Raw genomic sequence first — 21,697 nt, forward strand, 5'->3', positions numbered from 1 at the left:
AGAAGACACGACACAAATGCGGTGTGGTGAGGGTGGTGCAAAAATAGTTTATTACGATATAGTTTATGTAAAGTTAAGTAATTATATTTACAAAATAAAAATGATCAGCTACATCCACAGGAAACTAGCCAGTCGCACACATCCAGCGAGAAGAAATAACATGATTGAAAGTGAACTGCGGTGAACAGATAATAAAGGACTTAAAATATCGCCATGAATAAAAGGAAACAGAAACCATTCATACTAAAATATATTTAGAAACCAGGCGCCCGGTCTCAACGCCAGGCCTGTTTGCGACATGCAGGACGGGTGCCCTGATAACACCCCCAATGTGCCGGAGCCGTGGCCAAGCATTGCATATATACACCACGCTGCACATCGGCCACGGCGCAGCACACGGGGTGTTACAGAGACCCGCCGGCAGGTGTCACGTAAAAAGAAAACGCCAGAGAAAGACAAAGCTGTAACACATCCAGACAGGTGACTTAAACGCTTCCGGTATCCCTGTCTTATCTGTAGTTGGGGGGGGATTGGTTTCAGAATAAAACTCGTACTTCTAGGGGCTGTCCAGTGAGCGATCTTTGGGGAGTGCATACATGTCCTAACTCCCAGTAGAGGGGGGCATCCGTAATCAAAGTGCTATGATGCCTGCGCCCGGGTAGTGTTTCAATGGGGCCTGCAGTATGTACAACTCCTCATTAACCCTTAACCTACAGGCTAGCTGAGGGACTGGCACATTTAGCACCTACTGCTGATGCTAAGAGCGCTGTCACTAACTTTCAGTAGAAAGCCCGGGAAATGCCTATATCTGCCGGCTGTTCTGATTGCCATTAAATTAGCTCAGTTTGTGTGTTATAAGGCCAAGGGCTCCATCCCTCAGGCTCGCTTACATACATTCTATGCTGAGATCACATTGTTAGATCAGGGCAAACGAGACAGCGATGGCACAGGGCTCTGTGAAGCATTTACACATATAAGGGTCCCCATTAACCTTCTGGGGGGTTATAAGTAGCTAATTTATTGCAGGCAGGTACCAAGAGCTCACCGGGGAAAGAATTACTGAAATATGCAACAAAAAATGTACTTTAGTGCTGGGGAATTCTGGTCTCAGACTTTATACAATCCTCAGAATTTTTATATTTATATATATATTACATGTGAGCATAAAAGGCATGATTCACATTGTGAGCTAAAATAGTAGGACACTTAACAGGGGCACCAAACTGCAAATATTACACTCAATCCACAAGCTCTAAGAAGAAAATTAAACATCAGGCTTCAGAGAAGGTTAAAAACACAAGTCTGACAAAAAATGCACAATTCTCAGGAATTAAGAAATATTTACAGAGTGTTTTTCTGAATACTATACAGGTTTCAACTTACGATGTTTTAACGCGCCTTTTTTTTTTGCTGGTTTTAAAACGCAGTCTCTCCGGGGAAGGATGTGAACCACATACCTAAATACATAACTATCATATACACGCGTCGGCGTGACAGGACCTTAAACCCGCTCTCTCTAGATAATGGGGGATTGTCGCTCGTGTCCTGAGTAAGGGGGGCACGGCTGCCTTGTATGTCCTAAACAGTATTCTTCCCTATGTCACTAAAGCTAGGAAACGTACAAGCCTATTATGCTCAGGCCTCTGCCAAACCGTTTTAAAATACTGGCACATTATGCAAATTAACAGCCCCATATTTAAATTAGCTCATTTGCATTATGGTGAAACTTTCTTCGCATCTCCAGGCGAGTGACGGATAGTTTCTGGGAATGAAGTATCAGGTTATAGCCCACGTTATACACAGGTCTGGATAAGTAAAGCGCGGGGCTGTATGGATAAATTGCTTCAATCCGATGAAATCCTCTACGGCACCAACCGAGCCGAGGATTCACCTCCTGCCCTTCCTGTAACATCCGTGTGTTTCCTGCGGCTGCCTTTAAAGGGAAACAACCGTAATTCACACGCTCCTATTTTTGGCGAACATTAAAGATGCGTATAGTTCCTGTGCGTACCGGGCTGCCGAATTAACATCTGTGATGTAAGATTATCAGATGCCGTGTTAGACAGACCGGCCCTGATACATTACATTCGAAACACTGGATCACCGAGGCCTCTGCTTTAATGCTCGCTGCAAGCTCTCCTTGAGAGAGTAAAAAGCTCCTCTCCATCACCTCTCTCCTCACACTCCTATCGTCGGACCTTCTTTAACCAAACTGCACTTAACAAAAACCAAATTAACCATCTACCGTAAAACACGTTTCAAAAGGCAGGCGCCTCATCAGCTGAAGGGTTAAAAGCCGCAATCCCCAAAGGGAACATATGGCGGATATTTAACCTCCTTCAGTCCGGGGCTTTGACTGGCACCAAGAGCTAAATGCTGGGTTTCTTCACAACAAAATATCTCCCAACATCATGGCAGCCAGATCCTGGCCTGCAGAGCACACAATTCATCCCATAGGGGAGGAAAAAGTCTACTACCTACTTAAAACTGACAAAAAATTATACATAAACCTTCCTTTCCGTCACTATACCTCGGACTCCGCGCAGGACAATGACATCATAAACATACACAAAACAAAGCGATTCACCTGCAATTTCTCTCCCTCCAAAGCTGCTCTGTAATCCCAGAAAGACCGCTCGTAACAGCCTAATCCGAAATCTTATCAGCCATTAAACTGCCTGACAAAGAGAACTACAAGGGTTAATTCCCCAACTCCAAAAAATATATAAAATCACTAATAATTAACAAAAAGGAGCGTTTAATGCACGTTTAAGCATATCAGGCCTCGGTATTAAATTATCCGTGAAAAATGTAATTTTACAGCAAATCCGAGTATTAACATGAACTATCGCCTTCTTAGTGTTCTTTTCTTTTTTTTAATTTGAAGCGGTAAATGTTACGGTTTGTGAAAAAGGACTTGCCCCCCCCCTCTGTTTAGCGATTAAAAGCACTGCCATTTACAGTAATATATATTATATTATATATTACCAAGGGTTTGGCGGACGGTAAAAACGTTTTGTGAATTCTCAACCCTTTTTAAGAAGAGAACCCTGCAGACGTTACCCTGAAGGCAGCAGAAGACGATCCACCACTGACCCGATGATGATTCTAAAGATCGGGCGCATCTTGGAACTTTTTGATCGGAGGCTTAATTATCTTTCACTTAATAAGCTTGATTTTTAAATAAAGCTATACACATATTATACATATATTTCTTGTGGGAAGCGTGATTTTTTACTCGGTTCTATGAGCGGACCCCTATTGCATGGTCCATAAACCTATTAAAGTGCCACAGATGTGTTTCGTCATTTTAAAAGCTGCTGCACCGAAAAGGTTGAGACTCTAGCGGGATTTGGGGGCTCTCCTATCACATTTGCCCGTCTGTGGTTCACATCCTCCCCCGAGGTACAGGCAGTTTATGGTGGGGCTGCGCATGGACATCCGTCACCAGTGGGGGCTGCAGAGGTGGTTGAGCAGGGGCCCCAGGATCCAAACATTTTCACGCCTGATTAGCTTATTGATCAGCGGCTGTGCCTTAATACTGATGATCCTGAATGAGACTTAAAACTATTAATACGAGGAGCCAAGTTACCGCCTGGTCCTCTTCAGAGAAAACAGGGGACGGGGGGCACGATGCAGTAGGTAGGGTTCCACAGGATTAGACCATGTTAACGCCAGGAAGGTTAGCACATTCTGAAGCTGTAAAACATGCAATGAGCTGCACTGCAGGGGCCCCCGGCGCAGGGGGGGTTCATAGCCGCACATCCCGCCTTTCGTCTGGGGTGGACGCACGGCCCTAATTTAGTGTTTTTTGAAGTCTTGGGATTCGAATATTTTGAGGCGCTCCTGGACAGTCAACCCCTCCTTCAGGCTCTGCGGAGAGGAGGGAGAGAAAAAGTCAGCTGAGAACCTGGTCAGGCATCCGGCACTCATACTCCAGACACAAGTCTCCGTGACAACACACGTGAAAGAGAGATTAGTGAAACATGCTAAAGAGAAAAAAATAAACATCCCTTTGAGTGAGTCACGCGTGACCAGTGAGAGTGGATGGGACAATGAGAATTTTGGAGAAGGCAAACATTGTGTCCTGAAGACGAAGGTGGATAAACGGATCAAGGGGTGGGTTCCGTAGAAGACACAGGACTACGAAGGGGTTAATTATGTATCTTCTCAACACAGCCAAATTGGACATAAGTAAGAGCTACTCCTTGCCACCCCGACTTCCTTTTACTCATACTCGTCGAGTTTGGATACAGTAAGACCGGGTCAGTCTTTGTGCAGAGCATGCATGATCAGGCAGGAAGGAAAGGTCTACGTAAATATCCAAGACTTCTGGTTACGCCATCATGGAGCTGCAGTGGCAGTTTTAATACCAGAGCATTGTGGGTAATTCCGATCAAAAATGGCGGCACGGCCGGGCAGAGGCTCAGTCTACGGAGCAGGTATGACGAAGGCTTCTGTATGTCGTAAAGAGAATAGCAGCAGGCCGGGGTACGGGGGGCTAAGGGATGGAGAGAAAGTTCAGCATGCACAGTCGGTTGGCCTTGGTTTTACCTACATGTCAGGGAACCTGGTACCTGGAATCTTTCAGTTATCCCATGAGACCTGCTCAATTACGGACTGCCAGGGACAAAGGGAGACACAGACAGACAGAGAAAGCGCATGAATCCTAAGTGCACGTGCTTATTCCCCAAACCAGCACCCCAAACAAAAATCCTAATAAATAAAATAGATGGGGATACCTTTAGGGCCACATGCATGGCGTCTCTTGATATTGCCTGTACTGACACAAGGACCAATAGCAGCATGAAAAAGGGTCCTTACGGCAGAGACAAGGGCTTCTCTTATATATAACAATATGTACACTAACATAGCGCCTGGCGGCCGGAGCTTCACGGGTGTTGTAGTCCGACAGCGGGTGAAGGCTGACGGCCCCCTGTCCTAATAACCAGAGCATCTTTAACAAACTGGGACGGAAAAACGCAACAGACAAAGACATGATGGAGAGGGCCTGTAACAGCATCCTTTGCTACCATAATATGTAATACTGCTTTTAAAGGATATGTACAAAAATAATACACTGGAGCCCCGCTGCTTTGCATCAATGGAACAGAAAAAACATAAAACCGCTGCCTACGCCTGCTGGATACTCGGGACACGGCAGACCCACCTTGGACCTGATGTTCCGCAGCTGTCGGTTGATGCTGGAACGGTCGTTCTTCAGGAAATCTGGGTTACTTTTTGATTTCATGATATCTGTGGGAACGAGGAGAGAGACTATGAGAGTTGGGGTTTTAGCGGATTGGACTGTAGGCAATCATCTTTTTGCCCGGCAGGGGTAACGGGAAAAGCGGGTCGACGATCACCGACGGGGGGGTTTTGTGTTCCACCACTCACCATATCCAGACACCGACGCGCTCTCAGGGGACTTGTCTCCCAACATCTCCACGGCCGCCTTCAGCTGCTCCTTCAAACGGCTGATGTCGCACTCTGCCTTGGCCTTCGCGTTGCTCAGCTCTGTGTAGATATCCTTGTATTTATCGCTGGTGTATTTCTTGTCCTAAAAGGATAAAAGGAGACTCATTTAAGGATGCTTTTTTTTTTTGTCAACAGTCATCAGACTGCAAGAGTGAAATCATACCACTAGGGGGCAGCCAAACACAACAACCTGAAAGCATAGTAAAGGATCCTGGCATATATTATTTTCTATTGTTTTATATCAAATTCCATCAAATTCCATAGCGCTGTACAATATACAAGCTCTACGGCCTATCCATCATCTTTAGGTATTAAAAGGTAGCGTCTATTAGCTATCCGTGGCTCGCGCAGTAACACTAGCTCTACTTTCTTCTCAAGCAAACACACAAGAACAGAATCTCTGCTTTGACATCTTAAAAGCTCACGAAGCTGCCGTCCCCGTACCCTCAGCGCGGTCTGCAGTTCATCCTTGAGCGAGTTGATCTCCTGTTTCTGGTACTGTATTTCAGACTCTTTCACTCTCAAAAGAACCTGGAAAGAGAAGAAAGCCAGCAGGATCTCAGTCATTCCTGATAAATACGCCTATAATACATACATGTGCTGGTTACACATAACGGAATCTCTGTAACTTATCTAGACGGTTAGAGATCTGCAGAAATGCATAATCTTTCATATAAACTTCAAATGTACAGAGTTTTCCATAAATTGCAGAAGGAAAGGAGTGTTTGCCGAGTGGGAGAGAGAAGTAGTGGTTATGTGAAGATCTAGGGGCACAAAGGATCATTTTAACCTTTTAAACATAATTGCCAGCAGACGTGCCAATGGTTTCATGTTTTTATTCCTATTTCCATGCCTGCGTGATGTAAAATAACGTTTCTCCTTTATTGGGTCCATCATGGCACCATGTGAACCTTTCCAATTTAAAACCACCTTTTTATTCCGGTGAATAAACTTAGAACGTGTGAAAGCGTAACGAGTCCTGTACCTCCAACTCGTAGACATCTTTCCCCTGTGTAAGAGGCGATATCTCCCCTCCTTCTCCGGTTACCAGCGTCCGCAGCCGGGTGATCTCAGAGGCCAGACGATTATTTAGCTCCTGAAAGCCAAAATACAGGAAAAGCTGTACAGAATTGCCTCAAAATAAACAGTGGGGTGACAGAAACGCAAACGAGAACACAAACAAGCGCAGTATAAGGGCAACGCTCCAAAACATAACAGATTTAAACTCCCAGCAATCATCTGCTGATGCTTTGTGGTCTCTGCCTGATCTGGGATGGTGGAAAACGTCACCTGGTTGTGAGCGTTGAGCTCTTGGTTCTCGCGCTGGCACTGCCGCAGGGCCTGGCGCTCGGCCTCCAGTGCCTGAGCCAGATGCGCGTTCTCCAGGCACTTCTGCGAGTACTGCTCAGACAGCACCTCCAGCTCCCTCTGTATGGAGTGCAATTCCTCCCTGTGAAGAGACGGAAAACTGGCTGTAAATATAACACGTAGAAGAACAGAGGGTGATGGGCGCCATGTAGAATAACTCACAGGTACTGCCTGCGCAGGGACTCCACGTCCGCGTTCACGCTGCTGATCTGGGAGCGCTGGTTCTTCTCCAGCTCTCTCTCCAGCTCTTCCCTGTGCGCGTTCTTCATGGCTTCGATGGCTACAGAACACAGACGGTAAAGCAATAAAGCACAGAGCAAGTTTTAAACAGCTGAGCTTTCCTATATCCCAGCTTTCTGCAGAAACAATTACAATGATGGGTAAAATACTGAGACAATAGGCAAGTGAGCAATGGCAACACCTCCTCAAAGTGACCCGATAAAGCATGCGCGGCACCCCAAGTTTCTCCACCTGAGATGGTTGCTGCCGTCTCCTCAGCCAGCAAACGGTCCTTCTCTTCTCGGAGTTTCTCCAGCTCTCTCTGGTGCTGCCGCTGCAGATCCTCTAACTTCTTCTGGTGCGTCTCCTCCATGGCTGCAAAGCCTCGCTCGCAGGTGGCCTGCAAACAAAACGACTCGTTTTAATACAAGTTTATTTTCTCTGGGGCGGCAAGACATAATCCCAAACCCACAGATCAATGTCTGGAGACGAGACGTGGACAATGCCGCGAGAGCAGCCAAAACGGGCTATCAGGAAAGGAGAGCTGGAAAATAAACCAGGAGAGATCCCTTTTCTGTAACGGTAAAATATTTTGGCAATGGTGGATAGCGTTGGGTCGCTGGGAGCAGCCATGGTTTTTTTTCTAAATTACTTTCAAGTAGAGAGGCAGGAAAATTCACAAAAAGCCGTATAAAGTGCAACCTAAATCTAAAGTAATTAATTTTATTATATAAAATATACTGAAGATTTAATATAATACAATGAAAAACTGCTTCCATCAGACTGGGGCTGGATATGTAAGTGCTAGCCTTTGTGGTGCAGCGGTACTTAATGTTAAAACCTTCCATGCCTACTCATATATTCTTTTTCCTCCAAAAGGGCAAAATTAGATTGGTTTATATACATTAAGTAACCCCAGGTGGAGTCTTTCCATACATGCGCAGGAATCTACGTCTGATAAACGATGCACCATGACCTTAACCTCGCTACTACGTAACATTCGCCTTGACAGAGTCTGTTGGAGCTACAAATCTCATAAGCCTCTCAAATGGCTGATAAAGGATGATGGGAGTTGTAGTTTAACAGCCAAAGGTGCTACCGTCTATTTACGCAGAGGCTCGGGAAGTTAAAGAACCTTTAATCCTTACTGACATCTAAACGTGTTTGGCAACAAACACAGGAAAACATCCAAAGAAACTGGACATGCCCTGAGGTTATTTATTATTATTATTATTATTATTATTAATCTGTGGATTCTGGATTTCCAGCATATTATGTGCTAGATTTGCAGGATTCCGTAAAAGTCTCCTTAATAAATATCATTCCGTTTATGTGTATTTTTTATGCCACAATCACCGTGCGGAGTGTGAATTTGTTATAATGTGTGTATATATCTATATAATATGTAAAGAACTTCCAATTTACTAAATAAAAAATATATAAAGCAAAGGATCGCTATGATATCCTGAATATCACTGCAACATTTAACAGCAAAGGGAAAATAATTACAGGACAAAGTCTAAGAACAGAACCCAGTTTCAGGACCTTTAAATTTTCAAAATCAGCCTGGTATTTCTCTTTCAGAGCGGACGTATTCCCTTCAAGGTCCTTATTCTCTAGTTTTGCTCTCATCTCGTCCATCTGAGCTTCCAGCTCTAGAATCCGCTCTCTGAGAACGTTGGTGGAGTGCAGGTCCGCCGCTGGGTCAGGACGAGCTCCTAACGGGTTCGCGGGCGACGTCTCGTCTCCTGGGGACGGCATGTCTGGGTGCGCTCTCTGGTAGCCGTCCAGGGTCTCTTGCAGCCGATGGATACTGAGCGCGTATCTATCCTCCAGAGCCTTGATTTCATCTCTGTGGATCATTTTTAGCTCGTCAATCTTTTCTTGGAATTTTGCCTCTAAGGTTCTGATCTGCTCTATGTGGATTCTCTCAGAGTTCTGCTTTTCCTGCTCTAAAACCCTAAGTTTGTTAACGGCCTCCACGCTTTCTGCTTTCAAAAAATCCTCTCTTTCTGTCCAGCTTTCCGTAAGGCTCTGTATCTCCATTTTGTAACTGCTCTCGACCTGTGATATTTTCTCTTTGAAACAAGCCTCTGCTTCTCCAAGATTCTGCTCTACACCTACGGCAGCTGTCCTCTCTCTTTCCACCATCCCCGAGAGCTCATCCTGCTTTATTTGCAATATCTGCCGATACTCTTGTTGCATCGTCGCAAGAGTCTCCGCATGAACACGGCAGAGACTGGCCACCCGTTTTTCCATCTCCCTCTCACATTCGAGTCTGGTTTTACAGAATACGTATTGCAGCTGAGCCTGTACTACAGCATCTTCAACAAGAAAAGATGGAAAGTCACTAGCATGAAGAGACAGCTCTTGGGAGACTTCCAACAGACTCTGAACATCACCACATTGGACGCCTGTAGATTGCATAGACATTAAAGCATGAGAAATTCCTTGAAGGACTTTTGCCTTTTCTTTTAAATGTTTAGAGAGTTCCTCCTGAAAAGACACAAGCACATTGCATGGCGATCCTTCGAGATTCCCTGACTCTTCCACATACTGGGAAGCTTTGCATGGCTCTGAGACAGGCGGAAGATGTAGGGCATTGTCAGAATCCAGAGGTCCGTAATCCATCGCCTGCTCTTCCAACACGCATTTCTGGTCAAGTGCGGCTTTTGTTCTTTGTAGTTCAGCTTCAAGCAGTTTTACACGGTTAAGGTAGAAGTCCAACTTTTGAGAGGTAAAGCCCAGCTCAGCGTTGACCAAAGTGTTCTCTGCAAGAGTCCGTAAAAGATCTTGACGATCGCAAGTATTTGCTTCAGCCTCATCAGCAACGTCAGCGTTTCTAACAGCTCCTCCAAGCCTTTCAACCCTGCTCCAAAAGTCTCTTCCTAGTTTTACCTTCTTTGCAAACATATCTATCAGGGATGCCACTCGGAAATCCTCACTGTCCTTTTTGTCCTCTGGTTCAGAAGGCTTAGGAAAGCTATCGTCTATTAAAACCCCTGCTAATTGGTTCATCAACTTTGCCTGAAAATCTATTTTTTCTGACAGGAGTCGCGCCGTGTCTTTACAAGGCCACATTTCTGCCAAGGTTGCCCTATCACTAGCGGGGACAACGGGAGAATATTGCTCATTGGATGTCTCGCGCTGTAGAAACTGCTGAAGAAAACATACAGTGTTGGACAGGACTGCCCCAATCTTGGACAGGGTTGAAGAGCCAAGCTGTACAGCATCTCCCCAACACTGTAGGTCTTGCAGCAATTTTCTACATGCTTCCAAACAGCATACCAAGTCTTTCTGTACCTCTATGGACTGCATTTGATCTAGTTCAGCTCTTTGTTCTGCTTGCAGCTGCTTTTCCATATCGCTGACCTGCCTTATACTGTCCTCAAGTTCTTCCCGAAGATTGGACTCTGCCCTAGCCCACTGACTGTGAAGGCTAGTCATGGTCTCCTGATTAAAAGCTTCCTTATTCTCCAGATTTAATTTTATATCTTTGAGCTTTGCCTCTGTTAAACGAAGCTTACTTTCAAGGGACTGGATTGCACAAATGTATTTGTCAAAATTACTAGGCCTAAAACATTGGTCCTGAGCTGTGACCTCCAAAGAGACCTGTTTGTCGTACGCAGGGTGCTGTAGGCTCGTGTCAGTGGGAGAGCTGTCGGTCCATGTCTTTTCAGAGCCGTCAACGTGCGCATATTTCTGGCACTGAATGCTGGAGAAACGTATCCTCTGCCTTTTGGCTCCTGTGTCCATCTCTTTTTCGGAGGAAAGCGTGGAACTACACGTCTCCTCAGTATTCAATGAGGAATATGCAGCACCCTGACCCGTTTCCATGAGGTCGTCTGCTGCCAGCTTCTCACCAGTTGCACAACCCTTATTAACGCTCAAACTCTGTTCCAACGCAGCAATCCGATTTTTTGCTGCCTCCAACTGGACGCAGAGAATTTCAGATTCTATTGCTTGCGACTCTGTGTTAAGACTGTAAGATCTTTGTAGAGCTTTTTCTTTGGAGTTCAGTTTTTTTTCGGTCTCTTCCAAACTGTTCCCCAAAGCTGCCATCTTAATAAGTGCTTCATTGATATCCTGGTCCTTCTTCTCCACCACCTTTCTGTGGGCATCTGAGATGTTCCTGATCTCCTCTTCCTTTTGTCTCAGTGCTTCTTGGAGTTTCTTGGAAGCCTCTTCCAAAGAGTAGCTTAAGTCATGGTACTCTTCCTCTCGCGTCCGAAGTCTGGCCTGCAAGTGGACGGTTTCTGTATCATTCACAGCCATCTGGACCGCCATTTCTTGACATGCTGATTTTAACCGGTCCCTTTCTGCCTCCAGTTCTTTGACGTAGTCTTCAAGTTTATGAATTCTGGACTCCCTTCCGGCCAACTGCCCTTCCAGGTGATGGACTAATATGCTGGACTCCGCGTTTGCATTCAGCCTCTCCTTCTGCAGGATCTCCATCAGCTGCTCGTTCTCTTGCAGCTGATCTTCGTATTCCACAAGCTTATCTTCGGTTTCTTTAAAGTTTTGCAGCAGAAGCTGCTTCTCCTTCTCGTAACTCCCGAGCAGATCCTCGTAGTTCATTTGGAGTCTCTTTTCGGTCAGGACCCGTGATTGCTCGCTTGCTTCCAGCTCGGCTCTGAGATCTTCCACCTTCTCCTGAAGCCTTTGAGCCTCCTTCTGATAGTCTTTCTGGAGAACCTGCTCCATTTCGAATTCTCGCAACTCCTGCTTCTTCTCCAGAAGTGAAGACTCCGCTTCTTTCAGCTTCTGCCGCGTGGCCTGTAGTTGGGAGCTCAGAGCTGCCTCGCTGCTTTGTCGTTCTTCTAGCATCTCTTTGGCTTTATCTTTCTCACTTTTCAAGTCAGCTTTGAGTTTTGCCAGCGCTTGGTCCTTTATCGACAGGTCGGCAGATGCGCTGTTCAGTCGCACCTGAAGGCTGAGAATCTCTGCCTCGTGGTGCCGGATGGTGTCCTTTGCTTCGCTATAACTGTGTTTTAGGGTCTGCATCTGATGGTTGAAAAGCTCCTGGCGTCTGCATTGCGCCTCCAGTTCGTTTTGAAGATCCTTGTTGACCTTGTGAAGTCTCTCCCAGGCGTCCGATGAGGGATCTGCCAATTCACTCTTAAAGAAATTAATTAAACACTGATATTAGTAACACTCTCCATCTCCCACGTCTGAGTGTCACACCTCTGGTCAACATGGACCATATCAAAAACCTTCTTGCCTCTTCGGCTGCTGCTTAAGGTTTTTTGTTTTTTGAGGGGAAGGGGGAATATTTTTTTAACCATTAATTTATGGCTAATTCTTATTGGCTGAGTAATTTGTGCATTAAAAGGAAACAAACGGGAAAACATCTAAGGCAACTACATGGAGATAACAGAAGGAAAAGAGCTTGACGGGTAAAGAAAAGAAACACATTGACGGCTCAATACCGTTTTCTACAACACAAAAATATTTTCTACGTTAGTCTTCGAGATGAGGATTAACGGAAATGATGCATTCCTAGAACATGCAGGAGCGGTACAAAATAAACAAAGAGACACAACACAGAAGGAATTTTAATTCTCATAGGTTTGTAAGACAAAAAGTAAATGTAAGAATGAAAAACAAACAAAAGATACTCGTCAAGTAAAAATAAAATACAAAATCACAGACCGTGAGATGGCAGCCATGCACGGAAAAAAAAATAAGTAAGAACAACGGATTGCGTTCATGCAGACCGTACACAAACTGCCGAGGACGCCAGCCAGATGCTGAAGAATTGAGCCTGAACCTGCTTAAATCGTATAAACGCTGGTAGGAGAAAGGCCATAGATGTGACACTCAGTGAACTATTAAACGTATTCCATGCTAAAAATGACAGCATGCACTATAAGCCACTGAGATGCGTTAGTGACTACAACCATCCAACCTAATTTCAGCAGAGAAGGGGTTAAAAGGTGCATTAGGATCACCGAGAAGAAATTCAGAGAAAGAACACGTTGAGATTCAGTGAAAGGTTCCTCACATACTCAGCACCAAAATGGAGTGAGGTCTGAGGGAACGGATCGAGTGCACCCAGCACTGAAGCTGAATAAAGCAGTGGCACGTGGCTTGTCCATGGGAGGATCACATGGAGGTCGACCAAACGGAGAATTGGGACTAAAACTGGGCTTTGTGGCTGGATGTGGATGGGTTGGAATGCTAAGCAACGCCTTGTCGAAGAGTGAAATGGCCGTTTGTTGGTTATGAGTGTGAGTGATGCTATATTCAGGTGAGTGCCACTTTCAGAGATTAATACCCGTGTGATGCCAGGTATTGGAAACAGATGCATGCGCAGGGATGTGCTGAAGTCAGTACTAACTCTACACGGGTAAACACCTTGGCTGCCAGGTTTCTGTGCACGGTGACCCACGGCAGCCAAGGGGTTTATCAGATACGATGGAGGCGTCCAGGTACCTGTAACACATATCCGTCTCTCGCACTCTGCTGCTGCTCCAGAGCTTCCTTCAGCCGTTGCTGCAGAACAAGGTTCTCGGCTAGAAGATCGGAAACCTCCCTTTGACTCTGCTCGAGCTGAGAAGACAAAGGAGTCAGAAATTCTGTACGATTCCATAGTCTATCGCTGGAAAATAAAAGCTCATCTGCTTATAAAAAGGTACTTTCCTACACATAAAACGCGGGCATGCACATTGTGTACAGAGCGTACTTCTATACGTCACATTATATCTTATAAATCTATGCATAAGGAGCCTTGATCTCTTACCTGCTTCTCCAATAGGGAAACAATGTCCTCGGAGGGGTGCTTTTGGGGGCCAGCAGGCAGAGGGGATATGGGAATCTGCTTCTCTTCTCTCAAGGGGGTGGTCTCCACTTGCTGCCATCGCTGCTCTATCTCCACTTGGACATTTGGCCGAATGTCCATGGAGTCAGACGCAAGTCCCCTGTCAACCTCCATGCGAGAAGTATCTTCCACTGTGGACTCCTCCACGGAGTCCGAGCTCTCGAACCTCTTCCTGCGTTCCTCCCTCCTGCGCGCTCGCTCCCTCTCAAGCTCTCCCAGGTCACTGTTAGAATCCGTAGTGTCGTACGAAGAGATGGACTTCATGGCTTCAGCTGCTTGGGCCCTCTCCTGAGCCAACGCCTGCTGCATGGGTCGAAACTCTGCCCAGTCGAAAGTTTTTGAACGTCCTTCCCTTCTGCGTTCCCGAGCCCGGCTTCTCTTCTGTTCCACGTCGGCGTCGGAATGTTCCGCGGAGTCCAGCTTGTCGATGGGCATAGAGCTGGGGCTGAAAGAGGAGACCTTACTTCTCTCCTCCGGCAGAGAGCTGCCAACAAAACAAACACAGATACAACGTTAGCGGACATCTGGCCTTATGCAACACATTGGCTCTGAGCATCTCAGACACCGGCACCTCAGGAGACTCCGATAGTCGGGGAAGGAGGAAAAGTACAAGACTGGCAGCACGGTGTTTGGAAAGCAAGCACTATGGAGATGTCTTCACACATCAAACTGTTTTCTTTTACCAACAAAGGATCACATTAAGCCATTCAGGGAAAAATTCTCAATAACAAGACTCCACAATAAAGGAGAGGGGTCCGCGGGGTCAGAGATATTCGAGGATATGGCGGGTGCAGATTCCTCTCTGAGGGAGAGGCGCAGCGTTTAATATTGTGCTACCCTCTGGTAACTCATCATGGACCTTTCATGGTGTGAGGTAACGCTACCAAAAGTGATGATTTATCCCCAAACTGGGTGCGAGAATGCAGGGGGATTTCTTGACCTTCCTGATAATATATTATTTTAAGTCTTTTCTTGTATGATCACTTTATTTGCTTCTCACCCCAAAGGGTAGCAATAAAATAACCTCCATCTTTGTAGGTTATTATCCCCTTTGGCAGTGGCCGGACCCACACACACATTGGAGGGCGATGAGTTCATACCCCTCGCGGTACTGAAAAGGTTAAATTAAGCAGAGCCGTATAATGAACCGGCATGCATAGTACACATGCGCTCAGCGTTATATACGAATACGAGTACAAAGTGTGGAGTTTGCAGGATTTCCATGCAAGTCCGGCTGACAGGTAGTAACCACACTCAGCCTCGCGTGTTTCTTTTGTGTTTAATGATTGACCCAAACGGGCGCCACTCATCACACCAAGCCAGCCATGCTGGGACACCGGCTGTACGGCTGATTCAAGCAACGAGCGTGTTCAGGCTGGTACATACACAGGCGCCCTATGAATCCTGAATTACTGCTCGCAACATCTACACAACCCGCACACCCAATCTACGTCACGAAGACCAGAAAGGTCACAGTACTTCTAAGGCCGGATTTCGTCGTGCGCCCAAGAACCTATTCTACAATCTCAGAAGGTCACCCCTAAGCCTCGATGACGACAAGCCTTCAGAAGCAAAGCATGCAGTGAACCACTACAAATACAAACCACAGGACGTTAATACAGGAGAGAACACAGCTTTCCAACCTGGGCCTCAGTACAGAGAGCGAGAGGGGGAAGCTTTTCCTGAGGTAGGCATGGAAATCAAAGAAATGGAGGAGTGAGACAAGGAGAGAAAAAGGGGAGAGAGAGAGGATGACAGATGCAAAGAGCAAAATGAAGAGAGACAGCAGCGGGTAGAGAAACTGATGGATGACAGACGCCAAGGAGGAGGAGAAGAAATAAAGTCGCAGATGGGGATACGGTAACCAGAGAGCAGCCATGAGAGATTTAAAAAGCAGAGAGAAAGGACAGTAGAGAGAAGACTGTGTTCCGGATACACAGGCGGCACGGCACGTCACACAACGCACGCGCTTCGAGTTATTAAGTCTTGCAGTTTTTAGTGTCATGGGGGGTAAACACGCTCAGGGCTTCACCTGGTGACATCCGGGGCTGTGCTGGGCCTCACATGCTTCATGATGGTCTGAATCCAGTTTCTGCGGATCCCCGAGGTCATTGCAGACAGCGTGAACTCTCCCTCCTTAGTCTGAAAGAACCAAAAGCAATCAACTCTCAGAGCGGAACAACAACGGCAGGACCTCAACTCATCTCATACGGGCCACGGGGAGCACAAAGGCCGAGCCATCACTGCCCCGCCGAGCGCCTGCGCTGCTAGAATCATACATTAAGTGTGACCTGCATAGAGAGTTCTGACAAATTATATTCCGCTTATCATTCTGATGCCGCAGGAAAGGCTCTGTGTACAAAAAAAGCTATATATTTTTTGGCTCTTACGTGGATTTGGAATCCGTAATTTCTCTGGACCGGATACTCCGTGACATCGTGGCAAGTGGACAAGTCAATTTCTCCGTCCAAGTCGGCAGCCTGAACAAACAAAAGGCAGATAAACGGGGGGCGTCTCGGGCACGGAGGGGGCGATGGAGGAAGACGCTCCCGACAGAAAGACGATGCAGCGGAACAGGGGCGCAATCCAACAAGCCAGCTTTAAATGCGGACATCGGCCTTTTAATTGGATACAACACACACGATGCGCGCACTGAACTGGTATTTGGCTAGTGAAGGATTGTGGGATTTGTAGTTCAGTAACAGCAAGAGGCCTGTGTTTAACAGCTATTTTACAAAGAATATTCTGTTTGCTACTTTTGCCAACATCACAAACGGTAAAACTAACGGTATTTCCACAATTTACAGAGATACAGAATTATACAGTGCTAGCCGTGGAAAGGAAATCTAGCACATTTGGCAACTAAACTGCATAACATTACAGGTTTCCAAGACGACGAAGGGCTTTTTTTCTTCTAGAGCCTCTAAGATTTGAAAGCTAATGCAATTCAGAGAAAAATATTTGAAGTAACTAAAGAATGGCTTCTGGGCAGAGTTTGCTCGGGAGTCACTCCGCAGGGTAAGTGGAGATGACGCGGCGGTGAGCGAGGGGCTACATTGAGCGTTAACTCACCTCCTCCGCCACGGAGTCCCGGTAATATCTCAGGGTCTGGTCCGTGAGCACAAACCAGTGCTTCTTCCACTAAAGGACAGGGAAGCAAAGCGAGACGGTAAAAGCTTTAGCGGGGTGTACAGGCATGATGTATACCGCATTACATTTATATAGCGCCAGCAGATTCTGTAGCGCGGTTACAATAGGTGAAAATAGACATTGGTACGGAAGGAGAAGAGGGCCCTGCTCTGGCCAGCAGGCGGCGCTGTGCTTTATTCTGCCCCTCGTCGCCGTCCCAGGACACCAAGGATAACGTCTGCAATCCAACTGGGATTTGGATTCATTCGGTAGCAGAAACGCCTGCCCCAGTTCAGCGAAACAATGAAAGCGTAAGAAACCCTCTAACCTGAGAAACCGGATTATATCTGGAATAACGATCACTAAACCAGGCACAGGCGAGGTCAGGGGGCACTCGCTGCGGAATCTGATGGTTACGCGGGGCAAGAAGCACATCTTATTTGTACACGCCGGAAGCCGGAGTAAGGAACGTAGGCGCATTGACACATATAAACACGTAACACGCGGCGATCATGGCGGGTCACCCCGAGTCCAGGGTGGCGCAGCTGGCAGGCATTTTTGGGTTATGATGTAATCAGTCGGAAGCCTCGTACCCTCGTCTCTGCTTGTAAACAGAGTCGGAATAACTTCCAGCTCACATAACAGCAGCTGATCAGCCTCTCCCGCCGGGTCCCATTAAACAGGACACAGCGGTCTTCCCACGGATAGCATTTCAAACGTAAGCCGAGTAGCACGTTTTCTGGTTTGCTTTAATGTTGGCTCTCTGGATTCTTACAGAGCAGCCCCCCGTGCCAGTCATACAGTGCCCGTGTTTACCCCGACATTAAAACAGCAGATACATGTTCCTGCAATAATACAACAAAGCCATCTTCCGTTTAAAGGGACGATGAAACATCGAGCCGGACCACGGAAAGATTTTAGTGAATATCTCAAGCTATCTGCGCGCTACAATCTACGGCAGACTAATTTACAGAGGAAAATTCTAATGTTTGAGCAACTTCAGAGCCGAAACACACATTTTATGACATCATTCCGCAGTCCGGCAGCATGAAAATGACCTTGAATCCACCTCCCCGCCAGCTCTCACTCACCTGCCCGTCGTGGTACTGCTTGGTAAGCCATCCCTTCTTGAAGTTCAACAAGTCGGGCTGCAAACAGAATTATAAAATTATTAATAAAATCGGCGTCGGCCCCCGCAGGCAGAACCCAAACTAAACAACAGACTGGAGAATAAAAAGCAGAGGCCAGGATTATCACCGTATTTATTACGGCAGAATTATAACGCGCAATAACTGCTATATCCTCAGCACGTTCTTCCAGGAAAAAAAAGATTAATCCGACGGACAAAAAAACCTTTTTATCCCCAAACATCGAAGTTTAATCAATTTTTCTCCAAAAAAATAAAAATCAGCATCATGTTTATGCGGTTCGAGCCAGGCTGCTGTAGAATAGAGATGGGGGGGGGCAGAGTCGTACCTTCTCTCTCCTATCTAGTCTCATCCCAGGGATGTCTGCGCGGCCCCCTCCGCCGTGTCTCTTATACACCGAACATGTCACATGATAAGGGCCACCAGAATACCCGCCATCGCTCGACGTATAAAAATACACAAAAGGAGGACGGCCTCAGCCTGCGTGCGCCTGCCGTGCAAACCGTATCCGATCGCTCGCCCCCCCCCCCGACGGTTTGGGTAGGAATCCGGTTCCCGGTTTAAATAGCAACAGGACCCAAACGCAGCTGCATTTCTTAAGGCGCCACCATGCCCGGCACGCTATGCAGGGGCCGGGGGCTTCTAGTAAAAGGAAGGCATACCGTGCATATCTTCATGGCAGACAGGAGCCCCCCTCTAACTGCCCCAAAACAGAGGGCTGTAACACGAGACCCTCCTGTCCTTATGGCATCTCTAAAACAGATGCATGTTTGCTAAACAATCCCAACAGAACATCTCCCTAGACAAGCAAATCACTTCAACACAAACAGTATATCTGCCTCCATTATTCCTTACTCTACTGCATTTCTCGGGGTAACATCCAGGGGCAGTTTTCCTGCTTGTACCCGTGACTTAATAAACAGAGAAGGCAAGTGTCGGGGGGATTATCCAAAAAATGTTTGCCCATCCGCAGCGTTCGCGCTACTCACCGTCATCGACGACTCGGTGGATCTGCGGTCCAAGGATTTTGCTCGGCGGTACGGGGATATAGAGGAGGCAGAAACATCAGGGATGGAGCCGACGCCGGACTCGTCCTGTAAAGAAGGGAAAAGTATCAATGAAAAACTCCCTTCCTACCCCGACAGTGCAGCCGCTGAATCTTTACTACCTCTCTTTGCTCTCCGTTTAAGGAGAGTTGGGGGAGAGCTGGTTACACACGGCTACATTTTGCCGTAATTCAGAGAGGTTTACCCGTTTCCGGGGGAAGGATCGCTTCTCGCTGCGGCCCTGGCGGGCTTCACCGCTGGGGGCGGCCGGACAGCTCGTCTCCATGCTCTCTGCCTTCTCAATGTCCAGAGCCTCAAACTTCTCAATGACAACAGAGCGCCTGCAAGAGAGAACGTGAGACGCGCTCGTTACAACCGGAAGCGTCAGAACACGGCATCGGGGGGAGCGGCGGAAACGAATACCCCAAAACGCAACGATTTATATCATAATCAGCAGTCACAAACCGTACAAAGCAACAGCAGGGAAACCACTCGTCTCTACAACACCTACAGCTCACATCACTCTCAGCCAGCCCCTGACCCACCACAAACCCTTTCTAATGCTTGCCTCCTGCCAGCACAAGACCCAAGAATAAAGAAAAGGGATAGGAGGAGAGCACTTGACCATGTAACGGCTTCACCGGCGTTTGCGCATGGTTGCAAATAAAACTACTTTAGCCCAAACAATCCTTACAACAGGTTAATTTAGTACAATAAACTGACACCAGTGGATGTGTAGATCGCGATAAACACGGGTTGGTGAACTGAACCGGCTCAGGTAACCGACGAGTAATTAGGGTCAGGCTGATGTCATTTAACCGCCCTAAACCCGGATGGGTGGGATTTATTAGTCGTTTTATATAGCGCCGTCATATTCCGCAGCGCTGTATACATGGCAAATTCTGGTGTAAGCGAAGCCACGTAACAATTATAATTGTGTTTAATTATTCTTAAAAAGGCACAGAAACAGCGCTTTTACATAATCCAAGAATGTCTGTGAACCGTCTGGATGAAAAGAAAAGGCAGTATCTGCCCCGACGCGTTCTCGGTTCTGCTCTCCCTCTGTGCGTCTGTCTCCCTCTCTCCGCGTCTCTCTCCCTCTGTCTGTCTCCCTCTCTCCGCGTCTCTCTCTCCCTCTGTCTCTCTCCCTCTCTCCGCATCTCTCTCCCTCTGTCTCTCTCTATCTCCCTCCCTCTGTCTGTCTCTCTCCCCCTCTGTCTGTCTCCCTATCTCCCTCCCTCTGTCTGTCTGTCTCTCTCTCTCTCCCTCTGTCTGTCTCCCTCTCTCTCTCCCTCCCTCCCCTCCCTCTGTCTGTCTCTCTCCCTCCGTCTCTCTCTCCCTCCCTCCGTCTCTCTCTCTCCCCCTCCCTCCGTCTCTCTCTCTCCCCCTCCCTCCGTCTCTCTCTCTCCCCCTCCCTCCGTCTCTCTCTCTCCCTCCCTCCGTCTCTCTCTCTTCCTCCCTCCGTCTCTCTCTCTTCCTCCCTCCGTCTCTCTCTCTCCCTCCCTCCGTCTCTACAGCCCGTAGCTCTCCTTGCGCCTGAGATCTTTGTCAGTTTCCCCAATTTAGGATCGTAAGATGCATTAAAGAAGCGCCTGTCTCTGCTGCGCGTTTATGGCTGTTTGTTAAACAAGAAAGAAATTCCCCGCAGTGCAGGCGGCTCTGAGATCCGATCCCCGGCAGAGGCGCAGGCTGGCGGGGCACGCTGGGCAACTGACGCTTATACAGGCGGACCCACCAAGAAAGATCCGGAAAAGACGTTACATGGTAGAGCGCTACGAATTTGGTTTGAAGAGGTAGGAAAACAGTAAAAAAAAATGAAAAACATTTGAACAGAAAATAATATATTTTTTTAAGCATTTAATTTCATGAACCCACTGGAAGCAGAGCTATAGAGAGCAGCAGAACAATTTGGCAGTGAACAGGTTAATACCTTATTGGTCACCCCCAAACCCAAGCACACATTACTGCTGTTTGTACCCACGGCCTGCCTGGCAGGGAAAGCCAAACAGAGGAGGTTTTTGGAGAAAGAGGGGAAAATAAATAAAATAATGAACAGGCGGATTTGATTCTCGCAGAAGACAGAAAGTCGCGTCTCTCGTCTCCTACGCTCGGACAGTAAGACGAGATGGCAGCGAAGCGGGGTGCAGAGAGAGACGGCCACCTCGCACAGCAGCAGGAGGAGGAGGTGCAGAGGAAGAGAACCTGGAAACAGAACAACGCTGGAGAATGAGTGATCAGCAACACGTTATCAGCTCAAAATCATCACCTTCATCGATAATGCGGACAGCGAATCAATACGGACAGCGATTGGCATTAGTTTCAACGAAGACATTTATCACTAACAAGCAGGTGGACAACGGGGATTATTGTTCATTTTTTAATTTTTTTTTTTTTTTTTTTTTTTTTTTACAGGGTCTGTTGATCTGAACAGCCTCGTCATATTTCTGAGCGGGAACTACAGCTAAAACACAAGCTTTACTGCGCAAAAG

At 47.1% G+C, this 21,697-nt stretch overlaps 1 protein-coding gene across 3 annotated transcripts in view; it reads right to left on the minus strand.

Annotated features, from left to right (window-relative positions):
• Positions 1-1,099: 1,099 nt before the first annotated feature.
• MPRIP (myosin phosphatase Rho interacting protein) overlaps positions 1,100-21,697 on the minus strand; it is a 47,233-nt gene continuing 26,635 nt past the window's right edge. Inside the window, exons 8-24 of one of the 3 annotated variants that reach the window (XM_053471395.1) lie at positions 19,414-19,549; positions 19,152-19,256; positions 18,106-18,162; positions 16,958-17,026; positions 16,276-16,365; positions 15,918-16,027; positions 13,808-14,369; positions 13,501-13,617; positions 7,318-7,465; positions 7,009-7,126; positions 6,769-6,928; positions 6,464-6,574; positions 5,923-6,009; positions 5,398-5,560; positions 5,171-5,256; positions 4,578-4,620; positions 1,100-3,873 (exon numbers count right to left, since the gene is read on the minus strand). In XM_053471395.1, the coding sequence (XP_053327370.1) occupies positions 4,588-4,620; positions 5,171-5,256; positions 5,398-5,560; positions 5,923-6,009; positions 6,464-6,574; positions 6,769-6,928; positions 7,009-7,126; positions 7,318-7,465; positions 13,501-13,617; positions 13,808-14,369; positions 15,918-16,027; positions 16,276-16,365; positions 16,958-17,026; positions 18,106-18,162; positions 19,152-19,256; positions 19,414-19,549 (2,152 nt within the window). In that variant the 3' untranslated portion in view covers positions 1,100-3,873; positions 4,578-4,587. Of the gene's footprint in view, positions 3,874-4,558; positions 4,621-5,170; positions 5,257-5,397; positions 5,561-5,922; positions 6,010-6,463; positions 6,575-6,768; positions 6,929-7,008; positions 7,127-7,317; positions 7,466-13,500; positions 13,618-13,807; positions 14,370-15,917; positions 16,028-16,275; positions 16,366-16,957; positions 17,027-18,105; positions 18,163-19,151; positions 19,257-19,413; positions 19,550-21,697 lie in introns of all 3 variants that reach the window. The other 2 variants (XM_053471394.1, XM_053471393.1) reach the window with 2 other exon arrangements.

The sequence above is a fragment of the Spea bombifrons genome, chromosome 7 (assembly GCF_027358695.1).
Source record: "Spea bombifrons isolate aSpeBom1 chromosome 7, aSpeBom1.2.pri, whole genome shotgun sequence".
Lineage (NCBI taxonomy): Eukaryota > Metazoa > Chordata > Amphibia > Anura > Pelobatidae > Spea > Spea bombifrons.